We start from the raw sequence: 27,529 nt of genomic DNA on the forward strand, positions 1-27,529 counted from the left end.
TCCTGGAACTCACTCTGTAGACCAGGCTGGCCTTGAACTCAGAAATCCGCCTGCCTCTGCCTCCCGAGTGCTGGGATTAAAGGCGTGCACCACCACTGCCCAGCTAAGTTCTTATTCTTACTACCAGTATTGGTGCCAGTTATAGTTCAGTTTAAACACACCTTTATGTTAACATGGGAAATTTGTGTAACAGCTGTCCTAATCTGAACAAGGTAAAGAAAGCTCTGTGCAGAGAGAGACATGGAACAGCTAGAGCAATGGCACGTAGGGACACAAAAACCAGTGCTTCTTTGGTGACTGAACAGTAATAGCTTCTATTTTTATAATCATCATCAATATATAATCATCATGACTTTTTTTTCCAAATAAGCTTTTTGCTTATTATAGAGATATAAAAACAACCTCTAATGTCATTGGATCCTTAGTTTTTCATCTTTAAATTGAAGGTTAGAGGCTGTAAGCTCTAGGTACTTTCCCTCACTCATTTGGTGTAGTGTAACCTTGACATTTTCACATCTCCTTATTTCACAGTCCTTACAAGGTATTGGGCAGGAGCATTTCTGGTTGCTACAGTGTACTGTGAGATAATAAGAGTTTATTTAAGATCCCTGAAGGTGCCATTTAGTGGAATTTGTTTGGTTTTTAGAAAAGGAGGGAATTTGAGAAACAAAGTAAAACACTGGCTCAGAGTATTAGGAAAGTCAGATGATAGGATAGGGCTCTAGGTCTCTGTCTCTCCCTGCCTTTCACTTTCCCCTCACCTTCCTTCTTTTACCCATCTCCCTCTTCTCTTACCCAGCTCCCTCTTCTCTCTCTCCTCCTTTCCTCTCCCTTTCCATATCTTCTCCCTCTACCTTTTGGAATTCAAAAGTGCACTAGTATCTTCCCCAAACACTCCTAGACTAACATTTACTGCATGTTTTCTCTGTGCATGCATGTATGCTTTATCAGATAATAGTTTAAATGTAGCTACTTTCATTGTTTCTTTGTACACATGAGGAAGCTGGAGTTTCAGATAGCAAACGTTTTCACAGGTTCACAGCTGGAAACTGTTGGAATCACTACTTGAATTCTGATCTTCCTAATTCCCCAAACCTGTGTTGGTTTTCAGACTCTTGCCTCTCTGGGGCTGATTTTTGCTATGAGCTGCTTGGGATGAAGGGCCTGTATGGAATGTTCTCCTGCCCAGTCACCTTTTTTCTTTCTTTGTGTAGTGTTGGGGAGCAAATCTAGGCCTTCCATATACTAAGGAAGTGTTCTACCACTGAGCTGCACTTCTAGCCCTAAACATTTGACTGTGGTGCAATTTCCTAATTTGGTATCACTTAGAAGTCACTTTTATCTTACGGTTTGTCATTGGGTCACTAGTCATGCTTTCCTGGTCCCAGGACAGAGTGTTTGTGTGCTCTGCTTGAACACCAGCAATTGCAGTGTGAAGTGCCAGCATCCTTTCTGTGTTCTCGTCTCCTATTTATACAGCAGCTTATTTCTTCTCTCTAGAAAGTGTGTTAACCTAGTGAAACTTCTCATTCTTTGGGTGGTGATGGTCTGCACTTTGGAGAAAAATCCAACTTGCAGGATGTCTTGAAGCCTGAGTTTGTGCTGCTTTTGACCATTTTTGGCTTAATATCTTGCAGTTTATACTCCCATGTTTTCAATTTTTGTAAGCTGGTTTCTTGACTTTGTTTCTTACTAACTGCCTGGTACTGTCTGCCTGCCTGCCTGTCTTCCCTCCAGTGTCCTTGACTGTACCTCTCTAGTGCTCCCCCAGCTTGTCTTCTTGCTGGTTTTGTCTCCCCGCTTTATGCTTCCTGCCTTCCACATGCTCAACTTTACCTTCTTGCCACATTCCTGCATCTGTTTCTCAATTCTCTGACTTGCTGCCTTCACTTTAGTTTTGACAGTCCTTTGTACAATTGCTAAAATTGTGGCGAAGAAATTGAGATAGAGATATACAGTTTAGGATTGTGGTGTTTTGGTGAGTAAGGATTGGGGCTGCTGCTAAGTTTTCATACTAGGATCCTGTTGCCTATTCCCTTCCCTTTCCTTCCCTTCCCTTCCCTTCCCTTCCCTCTTTCTCTCTCTTTCTCTCTCTTTCTCTCTCTCTCTCTTTCTCTCTTCCCCCTCCTCTCTTTCTCTCTTAAGAAAGAATGGCATTAACAGTTGGTGTATGTATTATTTTGCATTTTAAACCCTTTATGATTTAGAAGGAAAAAGATAAGAAAAAGGAAATCTTTGATCCCTTAAATATTTATATTTAGTTTGGCCATTAATTTAACTCAATCTTTTCAGATTTAACTAAGTTTTGCCTCATTTTGGAGCTCCTAGATTTGTGAGTATTGGATTATTTTGACTAGAGCAGGAATTTTTTTTCCTTGATATTCACTAAGGAGTCTATTTACCTGCAGGATGACATCTGAACTGGAGAGCAGCCTAACATCTATGGACTGGTTACCACAGCTCACCATGAGAGCAGCCATCCAAAAATCTGATGCTACACAAAATGCACATGGAACGGGGATTTCTAAGAAGAATGCACTCCTTGACCCAAATACAACGCTGGACCAGGAAGAAGTCCAACAGCACAAAGATGGAAAACCTCCGTACAGCTATGCCAGCCTCATCACATTTGCAATTAATAGCTCACCTAAGAAGAAGATGACATTAAGTGAGATTTACCAATGGATTTGTGATAACTTTCCGTATTATAGAGAAGCTGGCAGTGGTTGGAAGGTAAGTATTTCATTTAAATTTTAGCTTGTGTAAAATAAGCAATGGTAATATTGTTAACTGTTGTTGAAAGTAAAGCTTTTTGAAAAGCTATAAAAGTTAAGACTAAATTCTTTTTTAGGATGCCAGAAATGGGAAAAACTTTGAATTGTATTGATTGATTAGTGATGTGAGCATGTACGCCACCAAGCACATATGGAGACGAAGAACAACTTGGGAGTTGGTGTTCTCTTTCTATTATATGGTTGTTACAGATCAAACACAGTCATCAGGTTTTATCTTCCAGTACTCACTGAAGCTTCTTGCAGGCTCTGGAAATTTATGGCTACCTTATTTTTGGAAGTAACATGTTAGAGCTTTATTATGTCATGGGACTGATGTAGCATGGACGGAGAGCGCTGTGAGTGCAGCAGTCAGTAGAAAGGGTACTTAGTGTGCAAATGAGTTGGCCCTGAAGCTGTGGTAGAAAACAGGAGCAAGACTTCAGGAATGTGTGGGTTTTTTATAAATGTTTGTTTTGACTTTGGGATTTGTAGGAGGTGCAAAAGCAGCACAGAGGTGCTCCCCATATACTTGACTAGCTTCCTCTACTGTTAGCATCTGACAGACCATAGTATGATGATCAGAACTAAAAATTTATACAGGTAGAATGCTAGTGACGAGACGAAGCTTTTTGTCAGATCTCATCATTTTTCCTTCAGTGTCCTTTATGTTTCAGGGTCCCACATTTCAATTCAGTTGTCATTTTCTCTCTGTTCCCCTCTAATCTGAATGTCACTTACTCTTTTGTGACTTAGACATTTTTGAGAAGTGCTTGTCAAAAATTTGTTTTCCTCGGTTTGGTGGTGTTTTCTCATGTGAGAAATAGCACACTTGGGGCAAAATAACAAAAAGGGAACATGCCCTCTGCTTATCAGAGGCACAAGATATCAACACAGCCTAGTTAGTGTGATGTCTCTGGGTACTCCACTAGAAGGGTACTGTTTATTGTCTTATAAATACACAGTTTTGGGGAGATATTTTGAAGGCATGTGAACAAACTTTGCCCAGGAATTTAGCATTCATTGCTGTTTTCTGATAATTTTCTTTTTCCTGTAAAATGAAGAACATTATTTTGCTCAGTGGGAATGATTCCAGCATAGGTAGGGGAGGTAGGTATGTCTCTGTGAGTGTGAGGCCAGCATGGTCTACAAAGTGAGTTCCAGGACAGTCGGGGCTATGTAAAGAGATAAACAAAAGCACCACTGACTTTTGGAGAGATGGCTCTGGTGTTAAGAGCACTTGTGGCTCTTGCCTAGGGCTGGAGTTTGCATTTCAGCAACCACAACTCCATTTCTGTTTTCCATGGACACCTGTGCTCATGTGGATATACATGCATGTAGGCATGTAATACACATTCAAGAGAAAGGCTTGTCTTATTTGGTCATTCACTTAAGATAGTAAGTGCCTGTGGATATTTTTTTTTTGTGCTATTATTGTCATCCTTTTTTCATTTGCTCTTTGCTGTGCTGAACTATTTTCAAGACACGGTCTCACAATGTAGTCTGGGCTGGCTTACAGCTCACTGTGATCACTGTGGTAATGGCTGGCTTTGGATTTGAGATTCTCTGTCTCTGCCTCCACATGCTGTGATTATAGGTGTGTGTTATTATGTTCAGGTCTCCCCCCACCCCCAGAAAAAAACCTTAATAGATTTTTACTTGTTTGTTACTGGTGATTGAGCATAAGGTCTCAAAACATTCTGTTAGAATGCTCTACTACTGAGCTACATCCCCAACCCTCACTGTCCTCCAGACCAGTTCAGCTTTGACCATTGGGAATGTTTATAGGATGATCTCATCCTTTTGTTTCCAGAAGCATCTGTATCCTCCTGGCCAGCTCTGGAATCAGCCACAGATTTAAAAAGTCTTTTGTTACACCATCACATAAGTTGTGTACTAACTATATGTTCTATAACAAGTAATCCAGTTTGCTTTCTTCACTTCTGCCTGTGCTTATTATTATTTTTTTTTATGTTTTACATAGGAATTACCCAGTTGTGTGCTACGTGATATGGCAGGCTTGCGTGTGTTTGTGTGTACTTTAAAAAAAAGGGTTTATAGAGTTTAAGGTTTATATTAGCTGATCGTTACTTCAGCTTCTAGTAAGTGTTCTTGCTGTACTGCCTTTATTCCCTACACATTGTTGTATAGCTTTAGAGGTCTTCGTTTATCCACCATGCACCCATGATGTGCCTTGTGCTGTGGGAAGCAGTCGGATGTCTTGAGGGGAAGGACTGTGTCACACTATAGCCGTCTTCAGAGTCTCTTCCTTCATCTGTAGTCCGGCACCTGTCTGTCTCGGAGCTTCAGTTAGGGCGTCTGGATTAACTGCGGTTCTTGTCTCAGATTCCTCTTTACTTCCTTCCCCGCTCCTTTTCTCTGGCTGGCTGTAAACGGGATTTCTTGCTTTTGTTTTTCTTGTCTATCCAGTTGCTGTTACTTTGTTACTTTATTACTTTAGCTCATGTTAAGCAGATATTTTTGCCTAGTTGTAAAGGTAAGAAAACAGGCTTAGAGAAATTAAGTGATTTTTTTTTTCCTCCAGAATTTTTGAAGTAGAAAATGGTAGAATGAAGACTCCGTATACTTGGTAGTTTGAAAAATTCATCACTTGTTCTTAACAAGTAGTACTATATAGCCCATAATTTTGTGAAGACTACATGGATAGTTGAATTTTCTTAGCTGGCTTACTAGTTTGAAAAAATGATTTTTAACAGCATGCTTTAAATCTACTTTAACAGTATTTCAGTTGGAGAAATATATTTTTAAAAACTTCTAAAAATTGTTTATTTTACGCGTATTAGTGTTTTGCCTGTATGTCTGTATACCACCTGCCTTCCTGTTGCTCATGGAAACCAGAAGAGGGGATCAGACCCCCTGGAACTAGAGTTACAGATTATTGTGGGCCACTGTATGGGTGTTGGAAACTGAAGCCGGGTTTACTGGGGAATCAGCCAATGCTCTTAACTTCTGAGCCATCTCTTCAGCATAGAAGTATACCTTAAAATAAAATCTGGGGAGATATAGCTCAGTGGTAGGTGATTACCTAGGAAGCATAAAGCCCTGGGTGTGATCTCCATCCCTCCACCCCCAAAATCCCCAAAAGTTTTGTTGTTGTTTTATTTTTCTGTTTGTTTGTTTCATTCATTCATTCATTCATTCTTGAAACAAGGTTTTTCTGTGTAGCCCTGGCTATCTGGAACTCGCTCTGTAGAACAGGTTGGCCTCAAACTCAGAGATCTGCCTGCCTCCTGCCTTCTGAGTGCTGGGATTAAAGGTGTGTGACACCATTGCTCAGCCAAACTTTTTTTTAAACCTCAGAATCAAAACATTGCTAAAAAGTGGCAGTGCTTTATTTTTGTTTTTACTGACAGGCACTCTAGTGCTTTTTATCAAGGTTTGGATTAGGGAGATATAAGTCTGTTTGGCAGCAGAAAAGCATGATGTCTGTAGAGAAAAGAAAAAAAGAAAAAAGAAAAAAAAAAGACCAGAATTTGAGTAAGCCTATCAGAGACTTGTGGAATGGCTGAATTCCTGAGAGTACCAGACAAGTAATGAGCAAGAGGTACCAATCCAACGGCTGTACCTCTGATGTGTTCTGCTTAGGTTTTTCCTATGAGGTCACAGAGTGGGTGTTTTGGCTTCTCCTCCTTAAGAGAATGAGAGAGGGGTTTTTGTGTAGAATTTCCTAAGTTCCAGATGTTCTAAGTCTAGGGTTCTTAATCTGCAGTATAATAAATGTGTCTGTTTTGATTTTGTTTGGTCTGTGGGCTACCAATCCTTTCAGTTTAATTTCATGGTCCTTTCATTAATTTGAAAAGGGCTTACTTTCTCCTGTGCACTGAGCTTGAGCTTAGAACCACTAAGAAACATACCTTAGAGAGAGTTCATCCTCCATTAGAGAAATATACACATGACAAGCAGTTATGAAGCTGGATACATTGTGGAATACTATGTTATTGTTGACACCGTTGATGACATAATCATATCCATTTTGTGTGTAGCTTGGAAAAAAACTGTTAACTCTACTGACAAACAATGGAGAGTATAAGATTCTGAAGTGACTGAGTAAAAGGAAGAGGACTTATTAGGAAGCTATTAAAGAAGAGAAATATCAATTTATTTTGAGATTTTAGAGGGATATTTTAATTGTATTCTTAAACACTTGATTATAGGAGCTCCTGGTAGAAAGTTGGGATGAACCAGATTATAATGATCTTAAAATCTATGAAAGCCCAGCTAAAGAACTTGCTTGAATTTCTAGGAACAGTATATAAATTTTGATTATGTTCCTCATCAACCTAGCCCTCAGTGTCTTATATATTGTAAATCTGTTGTTATGTCTTTATGTTGTGATTATTATCTCAAATCATGGCTTGGAATTCCTTTAGAAGTAGTGATTAAATACTCACCTCTAAGGTACGTGGCTAATATATTAAGAAATAGTGGGTGGATTGGGAGTGGAAGTGAGTGGGAAAGAATTTTGTTCCTAAAACTAGAGATTCCCAGAAAGGTTCTGATACCATTTGCCTCCAGCAGAACTTCAGTATCTTTAGGGGTTATAAATAGTAATCATTAAAAATTTTTCCTTTCACTAATTTTAAAATACTGGATGCCTAGTATTTACCTTGATCACTTTAATTTTCGTTTTTGTAGACCTAGAAACATTTATACCTGAACATTTATATGGGGACTAAAGCTGGTAGAACATGCCTTTGATCCCAGCACTGGGGAGGTTGGAGGCAGGTATATTTCTGTAACTTTAAGGTCATTGTGGTCTTGGTCTATATAGTGAATTTGAATTCCAGAACAGCTAGAGCTGTGCAATAAAACTGTTTGAAACAAAACAACAAGAACAGAGAGAGACAGAGACAGAGAGACACCAGGGGCTGGAGAGATGGCTCAGTGGTTAAGAGCACTGGCTGTTCTTCCAGAGACCCTGAGTTCAGTTCCCAGCAACCATATGGTCACAACCATCTGTAATGGGATCTGATGCCCTCTTCTGGTGCATCTGAAGACAGCCACAGTGTACTCATATACATACATACATACATACATTTTATTTCAATTGAAGATTATATTATACCCAATGTTCCCAAAATTTGACTAGAAAAATTGTAGACATTATCAATAATTTCAACAAAGTGTTATGATACATAATTGACTTATAAAATTTACCAGTCTTTTTTCTTTTTTCTTTCTTTTTTGGTTTTTTGAGACAGGGTTTCTCTGTGTAGCCCTGGCTGTCCTGGAACTCACTTTGTAGACCAGGCTGGCCTCGAACTCAAATCCGCCTGCCTCTGCCTCCTGAGTGCTGGGATTGAAGGCGTGTGCCACCACACCCGGCTAAAATTTATCAGTCTTAATACATATGTGTAACAAGCATTCTGGGAAAGAAATTATGGACACACTCCTCTTCCCAGTTTCTCAAATAAAATAAAATATTTAGAATATACATAACAAAAGAGGTAAAAAAAACCTTCTACAATAAAAACTTGAAATGTGTGAAGAAAGAGATTAAGAAACATACTAGAATTTGAAGACCCCCCAAGTGTACAGCTTGGTAGAATTAACATTGTGAAAAAAGACCTTCCTACCAAAACATTTTACTGATTCAGTGAAATCACAGTCAACATCCTCATCTCATTCTTCACATAAATAGAAAGAAAATCCTTTATTTGATATGGAACGACAAAAGACCCAGAATAGCCAATTAGTCCTAGAAAAGTGTTTGTTTCTATGCATTCTGCTCGTTTTAAGTGCTATGCGCCTCCATGACCCCAACTTTCATACGTCTGTTTCTATTGAGTTGATTTTGTTTGATATTAGAATGGCTATTCCAGTTTGTTACTTGGGACCTTTTGCTTGGAAAATAGTTTTCCAACCTTTTACTCTCAGGTAGTATTTGTCTTTGTCATTGAGGTGTGTTTGCTGTATGCAGCAAAATGCTGGGTCCTAATTCTGTATCTAGTCTGTTAGTCTATGCCTTTTTATTGGGGAGTTGAGAAATACTAAGGAAAAGTGATTGTTATTCCCTGTTATTTTTGTTGTTAGAGGTGGAATTATGTTTGTGTGGCTATCTTCTTTTGGGTTTATTGAAAGATTACTTTCTTTTTTTAGGGTGTAGTTTCCTTCTTTGTGTTGGTGTTTTCTATTATCCTTTGTAGGTCTGGATTTATGGAAAGATATTGTGATTTGGTTTTTGTCATGGAATATCTTTGGTTTTGGTTTTAAAAAGATTTGGTTTTGTCATGGAATATCTTGTTTTCTCTGTCTATGGTAATTGAGAGTTTTGCTGGGTATAGTACCCTGGGCCGGCATTTGTGTTCTCTTAGGGTCTGTATGGAATCTTCCCAGGATCTTCTGGCTTTCATAGTCTCTGGTCAGGAGTCTGGTATAATTCTGATAGGTCTGCCTTTATATGTTACTTGACCTGTTTTTCTTACTGCTTTTAATATTCTTTCTTTGTTTTGTGCATTTGGTGTTTTGATTATTATGTGACAGGAGGAATTTCTTTTCTGGTCCAGTCTATTTGGAGTTCTGTAGGCTTCTTGTATGTTCATAGGCATCTCTTTCTTTAGGTTCGGGAAGTTTTTGTCTATAATTTTGTTGAAGATATTTACTGGCACTTTAAGTTGGGAATCATACCTATTATCCTTAGGTTTGGTCTTCTCATTGTGTCCTGGATTTCCTGGATGTTTTGGGTTAGGAGCTTTTTGCCTTTTGCATTTTCTTTGATTGTTGTGTCAATGTTTTCTATGGTATCTTCTGCACCTGAGAAGTGTACAGTGTACTCTTCTGCACAGTGTATTCATATACATAAATAAATAAATCTTAAGAAAAAAATAAAAGGAGAGAGACCAAAGAAAACTGATCTTTTCCCTCCTTTGTAGAGGTCTTTGTTTTTCTAAATCTTCTCCCATTCTCTTAGGTTTGTTCATCAGCTCTGTGTTGGCGTATGGATAGACTGGGGCAGTGGGAAGGGCATTTATAGCTTGTGAAGAATGCATTGATTGAATAGATGGTGAGTAGATTTGAAAAGGTTTTAAAGCAGCCACAAACTATTTCAGAAATGTAGTAGTTACCCAAAGTAGGAAACCTTGCCACATTCACTATTAAACGGTCAGATAAAACCTTAAGATTTAGTCAAAACTTCCTTTTAGGTAAGGCCATTGAAGGAGATTGCATTATTAAAGATAACTCTGAATATTCCATAATTGACTTATCTTATAGTCTGAAATAGAGGAAAAGGAATTAAAATTTTTATGTTAATAACTTTGTTGAGGAAGATTAACTCTGCAAATCATTAGGATTTTGATTAACAAAAAGATTGAGTGAAAACGGAACCCTTGAAACTAAGTAATAATGCCTAATCACATTGAAGAAACTGGTATGTGCATGGATGTACCAATATGCTTGAGTGGATTGGTACAAGTGAGGCCAGGTGTCTTCCACAGTCACTTCTCCAGGATCGGTTTAGGTTGTTTGGATGAAAGGCCCTGGAAATCTTTTGGTCTGTGGCCTCCAGTGCCAGGATTGCAAGTGTGTACTGCTGTACCTGGCTATTTTATTTGCATGCTGGGGATCTAAACCCAGGTCTTCATGCTTGTACAGCAGACACTACCCACTGAACATCCTCCCCAGCCCCTGAGCTTTTGACTAGAGCAATCTGACAATAGCATATTTTCTTGGGATACACAGAGGGATCATGACATTTACTTAGGAGATTTGTTTGATAGTATTACTTGAATAGAGAGGCATTTTATACTTCTTGGAATTGAACTTGGGTTCTCTGTTAAAACAGACAGTACTCTTAACCGTTAAGCCATCTCCCCAGCCCCATAACTTGATTTTTTTGATAAACTGTTTTGGGGGTAGGATTTTCAAAGCCAAGCAGTATGTCTTTAATACTTATTTACCCTAAACCAGTTTTCTCCAGGCCAGCTTAGGTTATTCAGATCACTATAACTTTTCTCATTATTGGAGATAAACACCACCCAGATTGGGAAACCTGAATTGGCAGAGATGAAGCAGTGATGTGGGGTGTGTGTGTGTGTGTGTCATATATATATATTTTTTTGTTTGTTTGTTTTGTTTTGTTTTAAGAATACAATGTGGAGCTGGGCAGTGATGGTGCATGCCTTCTAATCCCAGCACTTGGAAGGCAGAGGCAGGTGGATTTCTGAGTCCAAGGACGGCCAGGGCTACACAGAGAAACCCTGTCTCAGGGGGAAGGAAAAAAAAAAAAAAGAATACAACGTGGAAGAGGAAACCTGTTAAACATATATGTAATTATGATGAGAAATCTATAAAGAAGTTAGGGAAAGTCAGCCAGAGCTTGCTTCTAAGGAAAAGCTGATTCTGGAGGAGGGGAGAGGCTCAGTGGTGAAGAAGATGTAATTTTCTCGAGGGCGTTGAATTCAGATCCCAGTACCCATGTTGGGCAACTCTGAACATCTGTATGTAACTCCAGTTGACAATTTGAAATAAGTTAGGCCCTTGAGAAGGGTCTGTAGGGAGATCTAGATAAAGTATCACAGATAGTCACTGAAGCCATAGTGGTAGATAAGATTGACTGGACAACAGGTACAGAAGTGAAGAAAGGATGGAGCAGAAACAACAATTTCCTAAACGTAAGCTTTCTGAATGGGAGGAAGATCAGATAGAAGCTCATTTTTTCCTAGAGGGGTTGAGTCTCTTCTGGACTATTCTTTCTTCCTCCTTCCTCTCCTCCCCTTTCTCCTTCTTCTTCCTCCTCTTCACTTTTTCCTTTAACCTTATTTATTTGTAGCCAGGGCTGGCTTCAAAATCATGTTTTTCCTGCCCCTGTTGGGACACCAGGTCTATGCCCTTATGCCTGAGCTTGACCATCTGGAGGTTTTACATTTCAATATTAAGATGGGTGGATGAAATCCAGTTTGTCTGATAGGTCTTTGGTTTTACCTGTGTTCTGAGCTTTGGATTCAACATTTGATTTCATATCACCTACATTTTACAATTGCGTTTCTTTTCTTCCCTTTTGGAAATTATTGTATTACTATATTCATCTGTTAGAGTTCATTCAAGCTGCTTTTGTAAACTCAACAAATAAACCCCACAGTAGACAAGGTGGTTTACATATAACAAACATTTCTCAAAAGTCTTGAAGGTGGGAAGTCCAGGGTCCAGCAGTTCACAGGTGTGACTGAAAGCTTCTGACTAACTAGTCTTGGTTGAGGGCCCCTTCCTGGGCTCATGGAGGCTGTCTTGTGAGGCAAATGAGCTCCCTGGGGCCTCGTTTAGGTACTAAGTCCTTTTCTTGAGTTCCGTTTATGATTTATTCTTTCAGTGGCCTTACCTCCAAACAGTACTTCATTGAAATTAGATTTCAACACAGGAATTTTAAGAGGACACAAAAAATGGATTGTCTTTAATTACAACCTACCACTATATAGTATTAGACTATGTTATGTATCATGTAAAAACTTAAGAAATTGAATTCTTCTAGTACCTTTATACATTTTACTTTAACATATAAAATTTTATATATGTGTTTGTGTGCACAATGGTCAGAAGATAACTTTGTGAAGTTGCTTCTCTATGGGCTCCAGTGGTCAGATGTAGGCTGTCAGGCTTGGTGCTGAGCTATCTCACTTGACCTTTCTTTTTTAATTAAAAAAAATAAATTTATCATTTGTAAGAAAAAGATATAGAGAATGTAGGCATGGGTGTGGAGGCTAGATGATAAGTTTCAGGAGTCAGTACCCTGTGTTTTGGGGGTGAACTCAGCCATCGTCTTGTACTCTACAGTGCAGTACAGAACAGTGCAGTACAGTACAGTGCAGTACAGTGTTCTGTCATATGCTGCAGGTGCCTTTCCCTGCTGAGCCATCTTGCTACTCTACATTACTCTTATCTGAATACTCAGTTTTAAAATCAACTACTATGCTTTCTTTAGACTCAAGAACTTTAAAAATCTTTTAAAATGTACTTTTCACTTTTTAAAACCATTTCTGGTACTTTTTATTTTGTAGGTCTTTTTTTTCTCTCAAAGTTGCCTTTAGGATGTCTTCCCTTTGTTTTGTTTTGTTTGTTAGTTTTGATTTTCGAGACAGGATTTTTCTGTATACCCCTGGCTGACCTGGAACTCACTCTGTAGACCAGGCTGGCCTCGAACTCAGAAATCCGCCTGCCTCTACCTCCGGAGTGCTGGGATTAAAGGCATGCGCCACCATGTCCGGCTTCCCTTTGGTTTTTTAGCATTTTAACTATAATAGTTCATTTTAACATAGTAGTGCTGCACGTCGTCACCTCCTGATTTCTTGCTATAGCCTATAACCTGGGTGGACATTGTATTCCTGATCCTTCTGTCTAAATGCTAAGATTATGAGTCTATTGCACAGGCACACTTCAGGGAGAGGGTGTGGAGGGTGTCATGCTCTTGCACATGTGCATGTTGAGAACTATCCTAGGGTCATCAAATGCATGGCACCGAAACACCCGTACCACTGAGCTTTAGCCCTTGAATATGGTTTTTGTTGCTGTTGCTTGTTTGCTTTTAATTTTTTCTTGTTGTTCTTTGACATTTTTGTGTTGTGCAGGTTGATGCCTGTGTTGTTTTGTAAGATTTTCTATTTGTTTAAGTTTTCCTTTTGTCTATTTTTTTTTTCTCTGTCCAGGAATCTTCTAATTTCTGTTTGTCTCAAGTCTATAGGTACATGCTCGTTCTGTGTGGAGAACGGTTGCTGTTTGTCCTCAAGTTTCTGAAGCTTTTTTTCTAGTGTTTTATTTATAAGCTCATCTGAGGGATTCTTTTATCTTCTGGGGGAGGGGGCATTGTTAGGGTTGAAACACAACCATGCCTACATGTTCTGCTAATTCAAGCCAGAGTTGCCTTGTAACTGGTTGCTTTTGGATGGGAGCGGAGACTGAGCTCCTTTCTGAGATGGTGGTAGACATATCTATATGATATCAGTGTCAGTTCTTAGGGTTCAGGGCAGCAGCTTATATTTCTCCCAGATTTTACAAAGAAAAGGATTTTGCATCTCCTTTTTCCTATAGTAATAGTAGATTGTTGCCTTTGTCCTGGCAAGTGTTTATTTCCATTCTTCCTTCAAAAGTAACGAAGCCTTGCCAGAGTGCTATGGAGGAGAGATTTTGCTGCCCTCACCTGATACTTAAATATTTGTGCTTTTTAAAAATCTACGGGGAGTTAGTAGGTGGTCTACTCCTTACTATCCCCCTTCTTGCTGGGCTGTTGTCCAGTTGGGTTTAGTTCTTGTGCATGCTGTCACAATCTCTGTGAGGTCATGTATGCTGTATGCATCTACTTGTCTCTAGAAAACATTTCCTTAAGTCATTTACTGCCTCTCTCTTAGAATCTTTTTGCTCCTCTTCTGCATAGATCCCTGAGTCTTGAGGGATGGAATGGTATTGATACCCCTTTAGGGCTAAGAACTCTTTATTTTAATGAGTAGTCATTAAAATATAATAGATATTATGCCAAAAAATATGATCCCCAAAGATACCATTTAAATAGTGGAGATACCATTGAAATAGTGGAGATACCATTTAAATGGTGGCTACATGCAGTTGGGTCCTCTCTGCTAAATATGTGGCCACTTGAGGATGAACAGGTAGGTTACTTATGAGTGGATTTTGGAGTCTTTAATTGGGAAACACGTTTTTATTTTCTGTTAACAGTCGTTGTCCAGTCCTATTTATTCATGAACACTTCAGGTCCCAAAGGCACTTTTCTGTCACCTAAATTAGTTTAGTAGTTCTTTTTTGCTGTGTCGAGAAATTAAGATCGTCTCCTCAGCAGTTTTATCTCTCTTTAGTCTTTGACAGTTTAATGTATCCTAATGTTGTCTATCCCAGATTCCTCCCCCTGCCAGACCCCCTTCCACCTTGATGTCTTCGTCCTCTTGTTTTAATAACCCAGTATCTTTTCGTGTAGTTCTTTTGTTGTTGTTAAAAATAGATCCTTGTTTCTATATGCCTTTGTAATACAGTATTGGAGTTTGTTTTTGTTTCAGAAAAAATGATTTTTTAAAATTTTTTTCAATGTGTATTACAGGATTTCATTATGACACTTCTATCCATGAATATATTGTACTTTCATCTGTTACTCTTTCTCTTTTTTATCCTCTTTTCAAAAATGACTCTGAAGGGCTTTGTGGGTCTGTGAGATGGCTCAGTGGATAAAGACACTTACTTAACCTATCAAGTTTGTTGACCTGACTTCCATATCTGACAGTAAGAGAGAGCTGACTACCACAAGTTATCCTCTGACCTCCACACATGCATAATCATGCACACATAAATAAACATTTAAACTGTCCTCTTCCATACATCTCTTTAAAAATTAGCTATTCAGTGAAAAAAATAACTTTTAAAGGTGAAGAAAGGGCCTCTGTTCATATGGATATAGGTGTCTGGTGGTGTATATCTTTTCCAGAAAACATTATTCCAAGATGGCTCTAGCTGTTTGTGAATGCCCCAGTATTATTTAAATGATATCTGTATTTGTCTAATTCATTTAAAGTTCTGAAACATGTATCTACCATAGGATAGATTTTCTCCTCCTACAACCTTTTGATCCTGAGTTTACCAACAGTACAGTAGCATTTTTAAACTTTGTTTTGGTTCAGTTCTGGGGAGTGAATCTGACTTGTGCATCCAAAGCAAATATTCTCCCTCATGTTGTGCAATATATTCCTGGCATTTAACACTTTAAGAAACTCACTTAACAGTGGTACCACTTGCTGGCCATGCCTTTAATCCCAGCACTTGGGAGGCAGAGGCAGGTGGATTTCTGAGTTTGAGGACAGCCTGGTCAAGGACAGCCCGGGCTATATAGAGAAACCCTGTCTCGAAAACCAAAAACAAACAAACAAAGAATGGTAACACTTCTACCTTAAGCCATTTGGACAGTACAGGAAAGTAAAAAGAAGAGCATAGTTATTACCTAAAAGCCTATGTAGGGTAACTTCTGACATTTGGCATTCTGATTTATTTTCAAGAGTAAATAAACATGTAAATAACCACAGTTAAGGGGTTTAAATTATGACCCAGAGGTTAAGAACACTTGGTATTCTTCAAGAGGACCTGGGTTCAGTTCCCAGTACTTACGTGGTGGTTCAGAACTGTCTCTAACTCCAGTTTCAGGATACCCTCTTCTGGCTTCTGTATGCACCTAAATCGTACACACAACAATGTACAATTTTGTGTTTGATACTTACTGTTTAGCATTGCATCATAGGCATGTTTTTGTATAATTAAAGTTCCTAAACAATTAAATGCCAAATATATATCATTATTGAATCTGCTGGGAATTGAGTATTCCAATAACTTGTTTAATCATGTTGTTACTATATGCTATGCCTAATTGAAAACCAGAAAGGTTAAACCTTGAAGTTCATTTACATATTTACTTTAAATACGTGTGTATGTATATGAATCTGTATAGGTATGTGTATGTAGGAATAGGTTCGCTTAGAGACCAGAACAGGGTGTAGGATCCCCAGAAGGTGGAATTAGTTGGTTGTGAGCTGCCTGATGTCGGTGCAGAGATATAAACTCTGCTCTTCTGCAGGTGCAGCAAGCACACTTAACCATCTTTCCAGTCCCTGGAGCTTATTTTACAAGTTGGCTCTATTTGTAACTGTATACTAATTCATAGAAATATGTAGGTTTCTTGTTTTGTTTTTAAAGATGGAGTTGGTTTTTTCATAGTCCACTGATCCAACAATGGTTTTTTTCTTTAATTTCAGAATTCCATACGACATAATCTGTCACTGAACAAATGTTTCCTTAAAGTGCCTCGGTCCAAGGATGATCCCGGAAAGGTAGGACAATTTCTTAAATGTAGTGCTCTGTCTCTTGGCACATATGAGTCAAGACCGTCTCTAGTTCTTTGGTAAAGAGGTAATGTGAAGCAGCGAGTACTCTTGCCTACACTTAGGTGATATGTGGTAAGTAAGGACCAGCTGTTGATTGGTTGGTTGGTTGGTTGGTTGACTTTTTTTTTTTTTTTTTTTTTTGATGTTAAAACACGAGGTAGTTTAATGATGGAGCTCCGGATCGAAAGGTATCTCACGCAGGAGACAGTGGTTTCGACCACGAGGCTTGGAAGCTAGGGGTTTTTATAGAAAAGGGGGAGGAATTGGCGCAGTTTCACATGATTGGTTCATTTTAAACATCAGCAGACTGTTAACATTTAACTTAGGTTAGAAGGGCGGGAGATAGGGAGGCATGTCATTCTCTTTATCTTTATGGCTAAGCAGCCTCAGGAATGTCTTAACGACAGGCCTGCCCCGGCATGTCCTGGCCTGTTCTGCTATGTTCTCAGCCCCATGTTTCAAAGCTCACAAACAACTCTTTGGGCTATTTGACATAAATTACATGAATCACAGATATCAAGTTTTATTTTCTTCCATTCCCCTCTTCTTCTACTAAGTAATTCTAATCTTAGAATTTTAGAAGTCTATATCTATGTGGAGAATAGAAATCATACTCTTTTTCTATAAGAACACAAACAGAATAAGAAGGGATAGTAAACAGAACTAGGCAGGGACCCTTCTAGTGAGGCTTGAGGGTCTGGGCATGATGTAGGTGTACGCGATCAGATCTCTGGCTGGAACTAGTGAGATGTCTTTTGGGGTACCCGGCTTGTTCGCTGTAGCCATTTGTGACCAGCCTTCTATCTGTACCACCTGCAATCCTTTTAATTTAGCATACAGATTATTATTACAACAACATGTAGGTTTAAACACATCATTTAAGACAGTTATGGGCAAAGAAGAGAAGACATGTGGGGCAGGGAAAGGCTCTCACAGCTGGCTGCACCGGGCCACTGATATCTCAAGGTGAAAGCACTTTTTCTGTTAACAAGAGACAGGATGCAGGGGAAAGTGGACGAGAAGCAGCCAGAGAACCTGCTCCGCTCTTTCTTGGCCAGCCATTCTCACAGTGTCTTCCTTTTTTTTCTTCTCCATCCGTCCAGCGGAGGCGGGGCCTGGGGTCAGGGGTGGGGGAGGTCCGCTCATGGTTCAGGCTCCTGGGAGCGGGAGGAACCAGCGGGCTCCCAGGGAGGGAGGGGGCAGACACTCGGGGAGGGGGGTGCTGTTTCGAACCGAGCTCTAGTCGATTGTCCTAGCTGTGCGCTGCCGCCACCAAAGCCGGAAGTTCCCAGTCTGGCTCTGCCGCTGTGTCCCAGAGCTCCTCCAATGGGCCAGGGACTCGCAGGAGAGAGTTGTTTTTCTTAACTATCACTTACAAATTCTGTCCTAATGTCAGTCCAAGTCCACAGTCAGAAACAAAGGGTTGACACACACACAGTCTGTCCCATGACAAAAACCACAACAGAAACAAGACAGTAACAGAGAAAACAAAAACACCAGTATATAAGCACACTCGTTCCTCACTCTGCCAGAAGACAGTCAGACCTTTTTGACTGTCCCTCACCCTTGGAACGTCTTCCAGGGGCTGAAGCTTGCGGGACCTCTGGACATCTCCCTCCCGCGGCTTCTGGGTCCTTACGGCCCACAGTGGCAGCTGCCAGAATACAGAATACGAGGTGGGACTCGAACCCACAATCTCAGAGCTGTAAAACCAAGACACTGAGGTGGGACTCAAACCCACAATCTCACAACTGAAAAACCAAGGCACAAATCCACAATCTCAGAACAGTAAAACCAAGACACAAATTCAGCGGTGACACACTTAGACAACAGACAACATGTAAGACGCACACAAAAAAATATCTCCAAGGGGGTCTGGGTTCCTGGGTGTCACGCAGATCTCAGTGGGACCTCCAAATGAAAGAACCTAGTGGGGAAACTCCCACTCAATTCCCGATTCAGCGGGTGCACCCAAGAATCACGAACAGACCATCTTGATGTAAAAACACAAGGTAGTTTAATAATGGAGCTCCGGGTCAAAACGTATCTCATGCAGGAAATAGTGGTTTCGAGACCTTTTTTTTTTTTTTTTTTTTTAAAAGACAGGACTTCACTGTATCCCTGGCTGTCCTGGAATTCATAGAGATCTACCTGCCTTTGCCTCCGGACTGCTACAATTAAACACTTTGCCATCACCCCCAGCTTAAAAGCTTCTTTAAAGTGATAAAGAAGTCAGCTAGAGCTTGTCATTGTTAGCTGCCTTGTTTTACCTAGTTTTTGCTTGGTTTTCTTAGTGTTGTGTGTGGAATCTAATCTGTTTAGTTGCTTGTCAGGAAATATGGTGGGCTGTTACTATCTGGGGTGGGACCATGTACTTGACAAGGAGAAAAGTGCTCTAATGAAGTAAACACTCATCTCTACTCCACCCTCAAGAGTTGTTTATTGTCTCCTGATAACATTGCAGTTTCAGTGCTATATCCAGAGAATCTCTGTCTGGTTTAGGAAGCTCCGCAACAATGTAGCCACAGCTTGTACATTCAGTTAGTTCTTTCCTAAAGCTTAGATTGATAGATTGGATCATATAGGTGGTTGTCAACATCAGTTGCTACAATTGGTCTGAGATGCTTGTGACTGTTAGTAAGATCTCATTCTTATTTGAGTGGTTAGGTGATTGTTTTTTTAGAAAATGTGCTTTTCAGTTTTACTCTTGTCATTTCAGTTGAAGTTTAGCTCATTTATAGCTTACTTAGAAGATATCACCGTTAGGTTTCATAAGCATGTCTTTCACATGGTCCCTTTCTTTCTGTGTCCTGTTGGCTTGTTAATGCTTGTCCCTGGACATTGAGCTTTGGTGCTTCATTGAAGTTTGTTTTCTCTCACTATAGTCACCATCATGCTATAGCAGCCCCTGCCTGGTCTCTGCTTTAGGGCTTGCTGCTTCTGTGTACAGGATCTTTCACAAAGCAGCCAGCAGTCTTTCAGAAATGCTGACTCAACACCCCGGTCATCACTCTTCAGTAGTTACTACAGAATCTAAAGGTTTGAGGGTGAGGATCATGTGTGTCTCGTTCACTGTGAACCCCAGTTACTTACACAGAGGTCACTGGCAGTGAGGAGGCACCCTTGTTGACGAGCATACTATATCTTCTTCAAGACCACTAAGGCATAGAGGGTATGCATTTCTTCTTGAAGCCCAGAAGTGATGGTGTTCCATGGCACTTTGGAGGGTTTGTTCTCCCGGAGGCTTTTGTTAAGATTGAATGTATTATTCTAATAGTCCATTTACTCTTCACTCATGTTCTTAACACTGTGAATAGGAATTTATAAGGAAATTATTTTCCTTTGAAGTAGGTTTGTCTTAAAAAGAACTAGTTATTTTTTCAATGTCCTTTACATTTTTTTTTTTTTTAAAGACAGGCTTTTTCTATAGCCCTGGCTGGCCTAGAACCTGCTATGTGGATCAGTTTGGCCTCAAATTTACAAAGATCTGCCTAGATCTGCCTCCCTTCCCCAGTGCTGGGTGCTGGGGTTTAAATTAATGTATGACTACACCCAGCAATTTTTGTCGTATGACTCAGGTTGAAAGCTATTTTTTTTTTAAAAGATTTATTTATTTAATGTATATGAGCACACTGTCACTGTATTCAGACACACCAGAAGAAGGCATCAGATCCCATTATAGATGTGAACTATCATGTGCTTGCTGGGAATTGAACTCAGGACCTCTGGAAGAATAGTTAGTGCTCTAAACCGCTGAGCCATCTCTCTAACCCTGAAACATGTTTTTTAAAAGATGAGAAATCATTTCAATCTTTAAGGTACTAATTTGATTTTTATAAATATTTTATTCTGATTTAACTTAAGAATTTGCTTGTTTTTATGTTTTGATACAGGGATATCTGTTGGCCTGGTCTTAGCTATGGAGACCAGGAGAGTCTTGAACTTACAGCAGGCCTCTACATCCCTAGTGCTGGAATTGCAAGCATGTGCTGTCATGCTTAGTTTTACTTTTAGAGGGAATAGATACTCACTAAAATTAATACCTTGTTTCTAACTATTTAAATAGTAACCAGTTCAAAGGCAATTAAACACTTGGCTGCCAGTTTTGTACAGAAGATAAAACACTTTCCTTCTTTAAATTAGTGGTGTCCTGGAGTAAGGTAGATGTTGAAAAGAGAAATTTAATTTTGCAATTATCCTTTGGACTTAAATTTATCTCAATATGAAGTTAAAGTACAGAGGGACTGGAAAAATGTCTCTCTTGTTAAAGTACTACTCTTGCAGGGGACCTGAGTTTGGTTCCTAGCACCTGCATTAGGCAGCTTGAGCACTTACACTCATGTGCACAAACCCATACCCATGCACATACACACATACAAAGTTAAAAAGAATCTGTCTAAAAGTGAATACTGAGAAGTATGAGCTTTTAGCTTTTACCGTTTGTCTCTAGTTTTAATGTTTTGTATTCAACAAACTAATCATTCTCACTAATTTATTTAATTTTACAAACTAGGTTTATAATAATATAATTGCTTCCAATTGGGATCTCAAAGCTAGGGTTGAATAGTAGCATTGTTCTTATTGATTATGGTTAGAAGTTGATGTTATAAACTTGATCTTATAAATAATACATTATGTGAATAAAGTTACTATTATTTGCTATATAAAGTTTATTTATTTTTGTGTGTTTATTTGCATATAAATCTGTTTACTATGTGTGTGCCTGGTGCTCCAGAGACCAGAAGAGGTTTGTGGGATCCCCTGGGATTGGCGCTATAGATGGTTGAGAGTTTCCATGTTGGTGTGGGAATTGAATCCGGGTCCTCTTTAAGAGCAGCCAGTGCTCTTAACCTTTGAACCATCTTTCCATCTCTTTATGATATTCGAATAAGAATTTGGTTGGAAGGGAGAAAAAACCTACCATTTTGTTTTGGAAATCTTAGTGTCACCCCACTTTATACAAGAGATAATTAGGTCCGAGATACTTGTTCATAATCACGTTGGAGTTAGAGACAACTATTCTGGTCATATTTTNTTTTTTTTTTTTTTTTTAGTTTTTCGAGACAGGGTTTCTCTGTATAGCCCTGGCTGTCCTGGAACTCACTTTGTAGACCAGGCTGGCCTCGAACTCAGAAATCCGCCTGCCTCTGCCTCCCGAGTGCTGGGGTCATATTTTCTTAACAGTTGCAGGAGACTAGAATAAACTAGAGAGGAATACTTCATGAAAAGCTGCAGCCAGCTCTTCCAGCCTCCAGTTCCACCTGTTTCTTTGACTTGGATTTTTAAGGTTTTTTTTAATGGCAGAGGCTATGCTATTTTAGTGGCATCAGAACTTTCCATCTATGTTGCTCCCCCTCCTTCCATGTAGTCTATAACCAGCACGGAGCCTTAGAGTGAGTGCTGAACAAGTGAGGTTCACTTGGTTTCCTGGTTTGTAGTGGAGTGCTTTTTTCATTATACCTGTCTTCCTTGAGAGGAGGCCAACATGTTGGTTAAGCTTGGGTTTAATGGTTTTGTTTTATATTACAGTATTTAATATGTAATTAATATAATTATAAAAATAACATTATTTAATAATGGCACTTAAGAAGCTTTCCCAAACCACCGTTAGTTACCACAGTGGAGAAAACCATTGAGTCAAGGTGGGGAGGGAGTAGACTTAGTGGGTTTTAAATCATAATAGTTAAGAGCTCTGATTGCCATCTGAATAGCAGTTGAATAAGCAGTCTGAACAGACAAAGTTCAGGTGAGTCGGTGATTAAAGGAATTAATCACAAGGTCCAAAAGTAAAGAAGTGGATTGGTGCTGGTGAGTAAATGTCAAGGCAAAGGTCAGTTATGAATGTCACATGAGTAATTAGGCACACTGAGATGTGAGAGCCAAGGGTAGCTGGGTATGGTGGCATGCGCACCTACGCTTCCAGCACTCAGGAGGTTGAGGTCAGCCTGAGCTGTAAAGTGAGATGCTTTGTTTAAACAACAACAGAAGTTTGGAGAGATTGCTCAGCCATGCTTTTTTTTTTTTTGCAGGGGAACTGAGTTCAGTTTCTAGCACTCATGTCTGGTGGCTCACAACTGTCTATTAAATAATTCCAACTCTCTTCTGGCCTCCATGAGCAACCTCTGACATGTATGCACACATATACAAAAATAAACTCTTTGAAAATCAAAAGCCAGCATTGATAATAGGTATTTCAATGACTCTGTCCCAGCATTACATCATGCTGTGAACTGTTTCCTCTCACCTGCCTTTTCTCTCATCTGCAATGTAACACTTTGTTGTTGTGTTCCCTTTTGGTAGATCTAACCGTTTTATACAATATTTAACCTGAAAGTGAATTTTTATACCTATAAATGGTATCACTGGGAATGAGAAAGGAAAGATTAACATGTGATATAAAACTGTGGGAGTCAGGGATGGAAAGGATCTGGTATCATTTCTGAAGTTCTTGAAATAGGAGTGCATTGAGAGCTAGGGAATAGCAGCAACAGTGAGCATATGCTTAGCAGTGGGTTATTTAAAACATAGGATTTATAGATTTAGCCATTTAGATTTGCTAGTTACTTAGGATCAAAATTGTTCTTCCTGGAATAAAAGTTACTATTTCTACCTCATCAGTTAATAAACATGTTTATTAATAGCATTTTCAACCTGAAGCTTATTAAAGAAAGGTCATATTACTGTGTGATAAAGCAGGGTATTTTGGATTGCTATTCAAAGATGTACTTTATATAAAGTAATACATATTTTATGATGAGAATAAAATCATTTAAATTACTTGTTTCTCATTAAGATATTTTTTTAGATAAACGCTAACTGTTGCTCAGGCTAGCCCAGAACTCAAATCAGTCCTCCTGCCTCAAATTTTCCCAGGTGCTAGGATTAATCTTACAAATCTTTATTTATAAATCCTCATTTTCCTGGTGTTTATGGATTAACTATATGGTCTTTTCTGTTAAACACTGTGGAGTTTTTGTGTGTTGTAGGGTTTTCCCCCTCTCTTTGGAATTAACTTTCATTTTAGTACATCTTGAAGTTTGTAGTAGATTGCTTTTTGGAAAAATGTAGTGGGTGAAAGCTGTGAAATTTCAGTTTTCTATTTGGGACTATAGAGATTGAGCCATGGTGTTCCTTTCTCAGTCAGGTTGGGGGAGCTGCAGGATGTGCTGATGTATTTACTGTATAAGTGTGGTTGATATGACTTGATGTTTACTTAATAGAATCTTGAGCTGTTTTACATGTCCTGTCTTGATTCCAGATGAAATCTGGTCGAACCTGACTTTAGGTGGTGATCTTTGAGCTTTTCATAGGTTTTTTTCATGGTAGGGAACTTGTAGTAATGGAGTTGTCAGGCATATGACTGTGTGTGCTTTCTCACTACAGAGCTGGCTGCTCTTCACCATTAATTGTTTATTATCAGGCCATGTTCTATTTTATGAATATAAAATGGTTAACCCATTTATTCATTGGTACACAATTTGGAGGCCTTTTCAGTTTGGGACTGTCGTTGAAAAGCTACCAGGAAATTGACATTTTTCTTTGAGTCCTCTTGACTACTGAGAGGAAGGCTTGCTGGGTCACAGGGTAAGTGGGAGATGATACTCATTCCTTGTGGCCGTGATACTTTGCATTTTCACAGCAATGCCAGAGACTTCCCACTACTAATTCATTATTAGTGATGCTTTTAACTTTGGCTGGGAAACAGTATCTTACCATAGTTTTGATTTGCCCACAATCCTAATCACCCCTGATTTTTAAAATCTTTTAAAAATCTTTTAGTGGCCATTTGCATATCTTTTTTGAAGTTCTTTTAAGTTAAAAAACGTTGTCATTACTGAGACTGTGTGTGTGCTGCATAGACGTCTTTTGGTAGATTGATGTTGTGGAATATTGTCTCAGACGGAGGTTTGCCTTTTTATTTTTATAATTATGCTGTAAAAAGAGTAGTCATGGTAGATAATTAATGAAATGGAATTTATTCCTAAGTTACTATTTAGTGATATTTTTTTGTGTGTGCTGCCCAGGCAGTCAACTAGTACGTACATATAGAAGTTTTTCTGTTTCTGTAAGTTTGATGGTTTACATTTATGCTCATGATTCATTTCAAGTTAATATTTATTTCATTGTGGTCCTTTAAATTGTCTTTAATTGTTCTTTGACCTTTATGAAATATTCCTATTTTTAAAAATTGATTTGTGTGTGTGTGTGTGAGAGAGAGAGAGAGAGATACATACATTACATAACATACATACATACACACACACACATACATACTGGGTCAAGGCATTGGATATGTGTGGCAGCAAACGCTATCATTGCATTGCATGTTTCAGTTTGCACGTCGGAGAGCTCACTATCACTTGTAAATCTAGTCCTAGGGTACCTGACATCCTCTTCTGGTCTCTGAGCCTGCATGGGGTATGGTACACATAAACTAAGATAAAACTCTTAGGAGGAACTCTACTGACTAGCATAGTCTAAAGGAAAGCTAGGGCTCAACTAGAAATAAGGAGACAGGAATTCCTTCCAGGCAATATCACTTTGTTTTCTGACAGTGAGTTGGCTATGTCATACATAACTAGTATTAGATTAAATGTTTCTGGTTCCTTTTCCCCTATTTATTGCTGTGAAGACCGTGACCAAGGCAATTCTTACAAAAGAAAGCATTTAGTTGGGGGTTTGCATATGGTTTTAGAGGGTGAGTCCAAGATCATCATGGTGGACAGCAGACAAGCATGACAATGGAGCAGTTGCTGAGAGTTTTACATATTGATCTGCTCTGAAACCTCAAAGCCCTCATTCAGCAAGTCCACACCTCCACCAAGAAGGCTACACCTCATTGGAGCCAGCATACCCCTACCCCCTTGCAAATATATATACATTTTTGTTTAGATATGACTTGCATACCATTCACTTTTGTTTTGGATCATATAACCTAGTAATTTTTGTAAAGCTGAACTCTAGGACATTACCATTTCCTTACCTTGAAAAGGACAACAGTTTCCGTTAAATTTTATTTTTCTCCTTCCCATTTCTCCCATTTTAATCTCCTGGTAACCATTTATTTTCTATACTTAAGAATTTTCTTAATCTGAATAGGCCATCCACAAATTTTCAGGGTCTTCTACTGTGCTTTATTTGTAAAATTTTTATAAAATAACATTTAAAATTTTATAACTATAAATAAAAATTTATGGTAAACTCTAATACTAGTTTTCTGGATACAGTTGGAAGTAGAGTTGTGGTTACTGACTCAGTCTGACTATATTGGGGATTTAAATAAAGATTATAGGTCAATACATGATCTTATTGTAACCTATGACTACAAAAGTATTAAAATATGTTTGTTAGAAATCAGCCTCCAAACGCTGACACCATTGCATACACTAGCATATTTTGTTGAAAGGACCCTGATATAGCTGTCTCTTGTGAGACTACGCCGGGGCCTAGCAAACACAGAAGTGGATGCTCATAGTCAGCTACTGGATGGATCACAGGGCCCCCAATGGAGGAGCTAGAGAAAGTATTAGATTAGATGTTTTAGAAAGTATTAGATTAGGGTCTGCAACCCTATAGGTGGAACAACAATATGAACTAACCAGTACCCCCAAGAGCTCGTGTCTCTAGCTTCTTATGTATCAGAAGATGGCCTAGTCGGCCATCAGTGGAAAGAGAGGCCCATTGGTCATGCAAACTTTATATGCCTCAGTACAGGGGAACGCCAGGGCCAAGAAGTGGGAGTGGGAGGGGAGTGGGGGTGGGGAGAGTATGGGGGACTTTGGGATAGCATTGGAAATGTAAATGAATAAAATACCCAATAAATAAATAAATCAGCATGGTATATTTCTCAGAATAATTTGGTCAGCTTGCTTAGAAAAATGAGAAGCATTGTTGGTATGACTAAAGTAAAATTTGAAATTATTTCAGTTACTACTAAATCAAGTAGAAGGAACAAGTGAGCTAATTTAGGAGAAATACATTTCACAACAACTGTATGCATCCATATATATTTTCAGTATTGGTAGAACATATATCCTGGTTTCAGTCTCAGAAAAGCAGCCTTCCCATTCCATAGTTAGGTAAAATACATTTACATAATTCTGAGCATATAGAGATTTTCAACAATTTGGAAAATAGGTGAAGAAAACAAATAGAAAGTGGAGAGTGGAGAGGTGGCTAAGCAGTTAAGAGCCCTGACTTCCAGTTCATTTCCCAGCAACCACTTGGTGGCTCCCAACCATCTGTAATGGGATCCAATGCCTCGTCAGCTCACTTTTGACAAAGATATTCATGTATTCAGTTGATATATGATAGCAGTCTTTATCATGGTGGAAAAAAATGCCTATCCTTACTTACCGAAAATTAAAATTAAGTGAAACAGATGCCTGAGACCATACAACGTTTAGAAGAAAACATTGCAGAAAATATTTCTTATATCTTGGGAAAGGCTATGTCTTTCCTTTGAAAGAAATTTGATAAACTAGGCTTTAATGAAGTAAAACTTTTTTGATCTTAGTACCATTATGCAAACAGGGACTGGAAGATATTCAGAGTACATACACCTGACAAATGATTAATTATTTAGAATATGTGAAAAATTATAACATAAATCCCTGAAAATCTGACAAAAAAATTACCATTCATCAGAAGATTATGCCTAGAACCACAGAAAACTACTCACTCAAATAACTTGAACAGAAAAGTATGTTACAAAGATGGAGCATTTGGACTCTCATCCCATTACTCAGAGTGGAAAGTAGCCTACAGATTGAGTCATTTATACACATTTCTAGAAAAGGCAAAACCTAGTGTGTTAACGACAGGCAGCAGACGTGTGTGTGTGTGTGTGTGTGTGTGTGTGTGTGTGTGTGTGTG

The 27,529-nt window shown here is 38.9% G+C and overlaps 1 protein-coding gene across 2 annotated transcripts in view; it reads left to right on the plus strand.

Annotated features, from left to right (window-relative positions):
- Nucleotides 1–27,529, plus strand: part of Foxj3 (forkhead box J3) — a 93,957-nt gene that overhangs the window by 34,280 nt on the left and 32,148 nt on the right. For both annotated transcript variants that reach the window (XM_021160896.2, XM_021160897.2), the window contains exons 3-4: nucleotides 2,409–2,733; nucleotides 16,526–16,600. In XM_021160896.2, the coding sequence (XP_021016555.1) occupies nucleotides 2,409–2,733; nucleotides 16,526–16,600 (400 nt within the window). The remainder of the gene's footprint in view (nucleotides 1–2,408; nucleotides 2,734–16,525; nucleotides 16,601–27,529) is intronic.

This window comes from Mus caroli, chromosome 4 (assembly GCF_900094665.2).
Source record: "Mus caroli chromosome 4, CAROLI_EIJ_v1.1, whole genome shotgun sequence".
NCBI classification, from domain to species: Eukaryota; Metazoa; Chordata; class Mammalia; order Rodentia; family Muridae; genus Mus; species Mus caroli.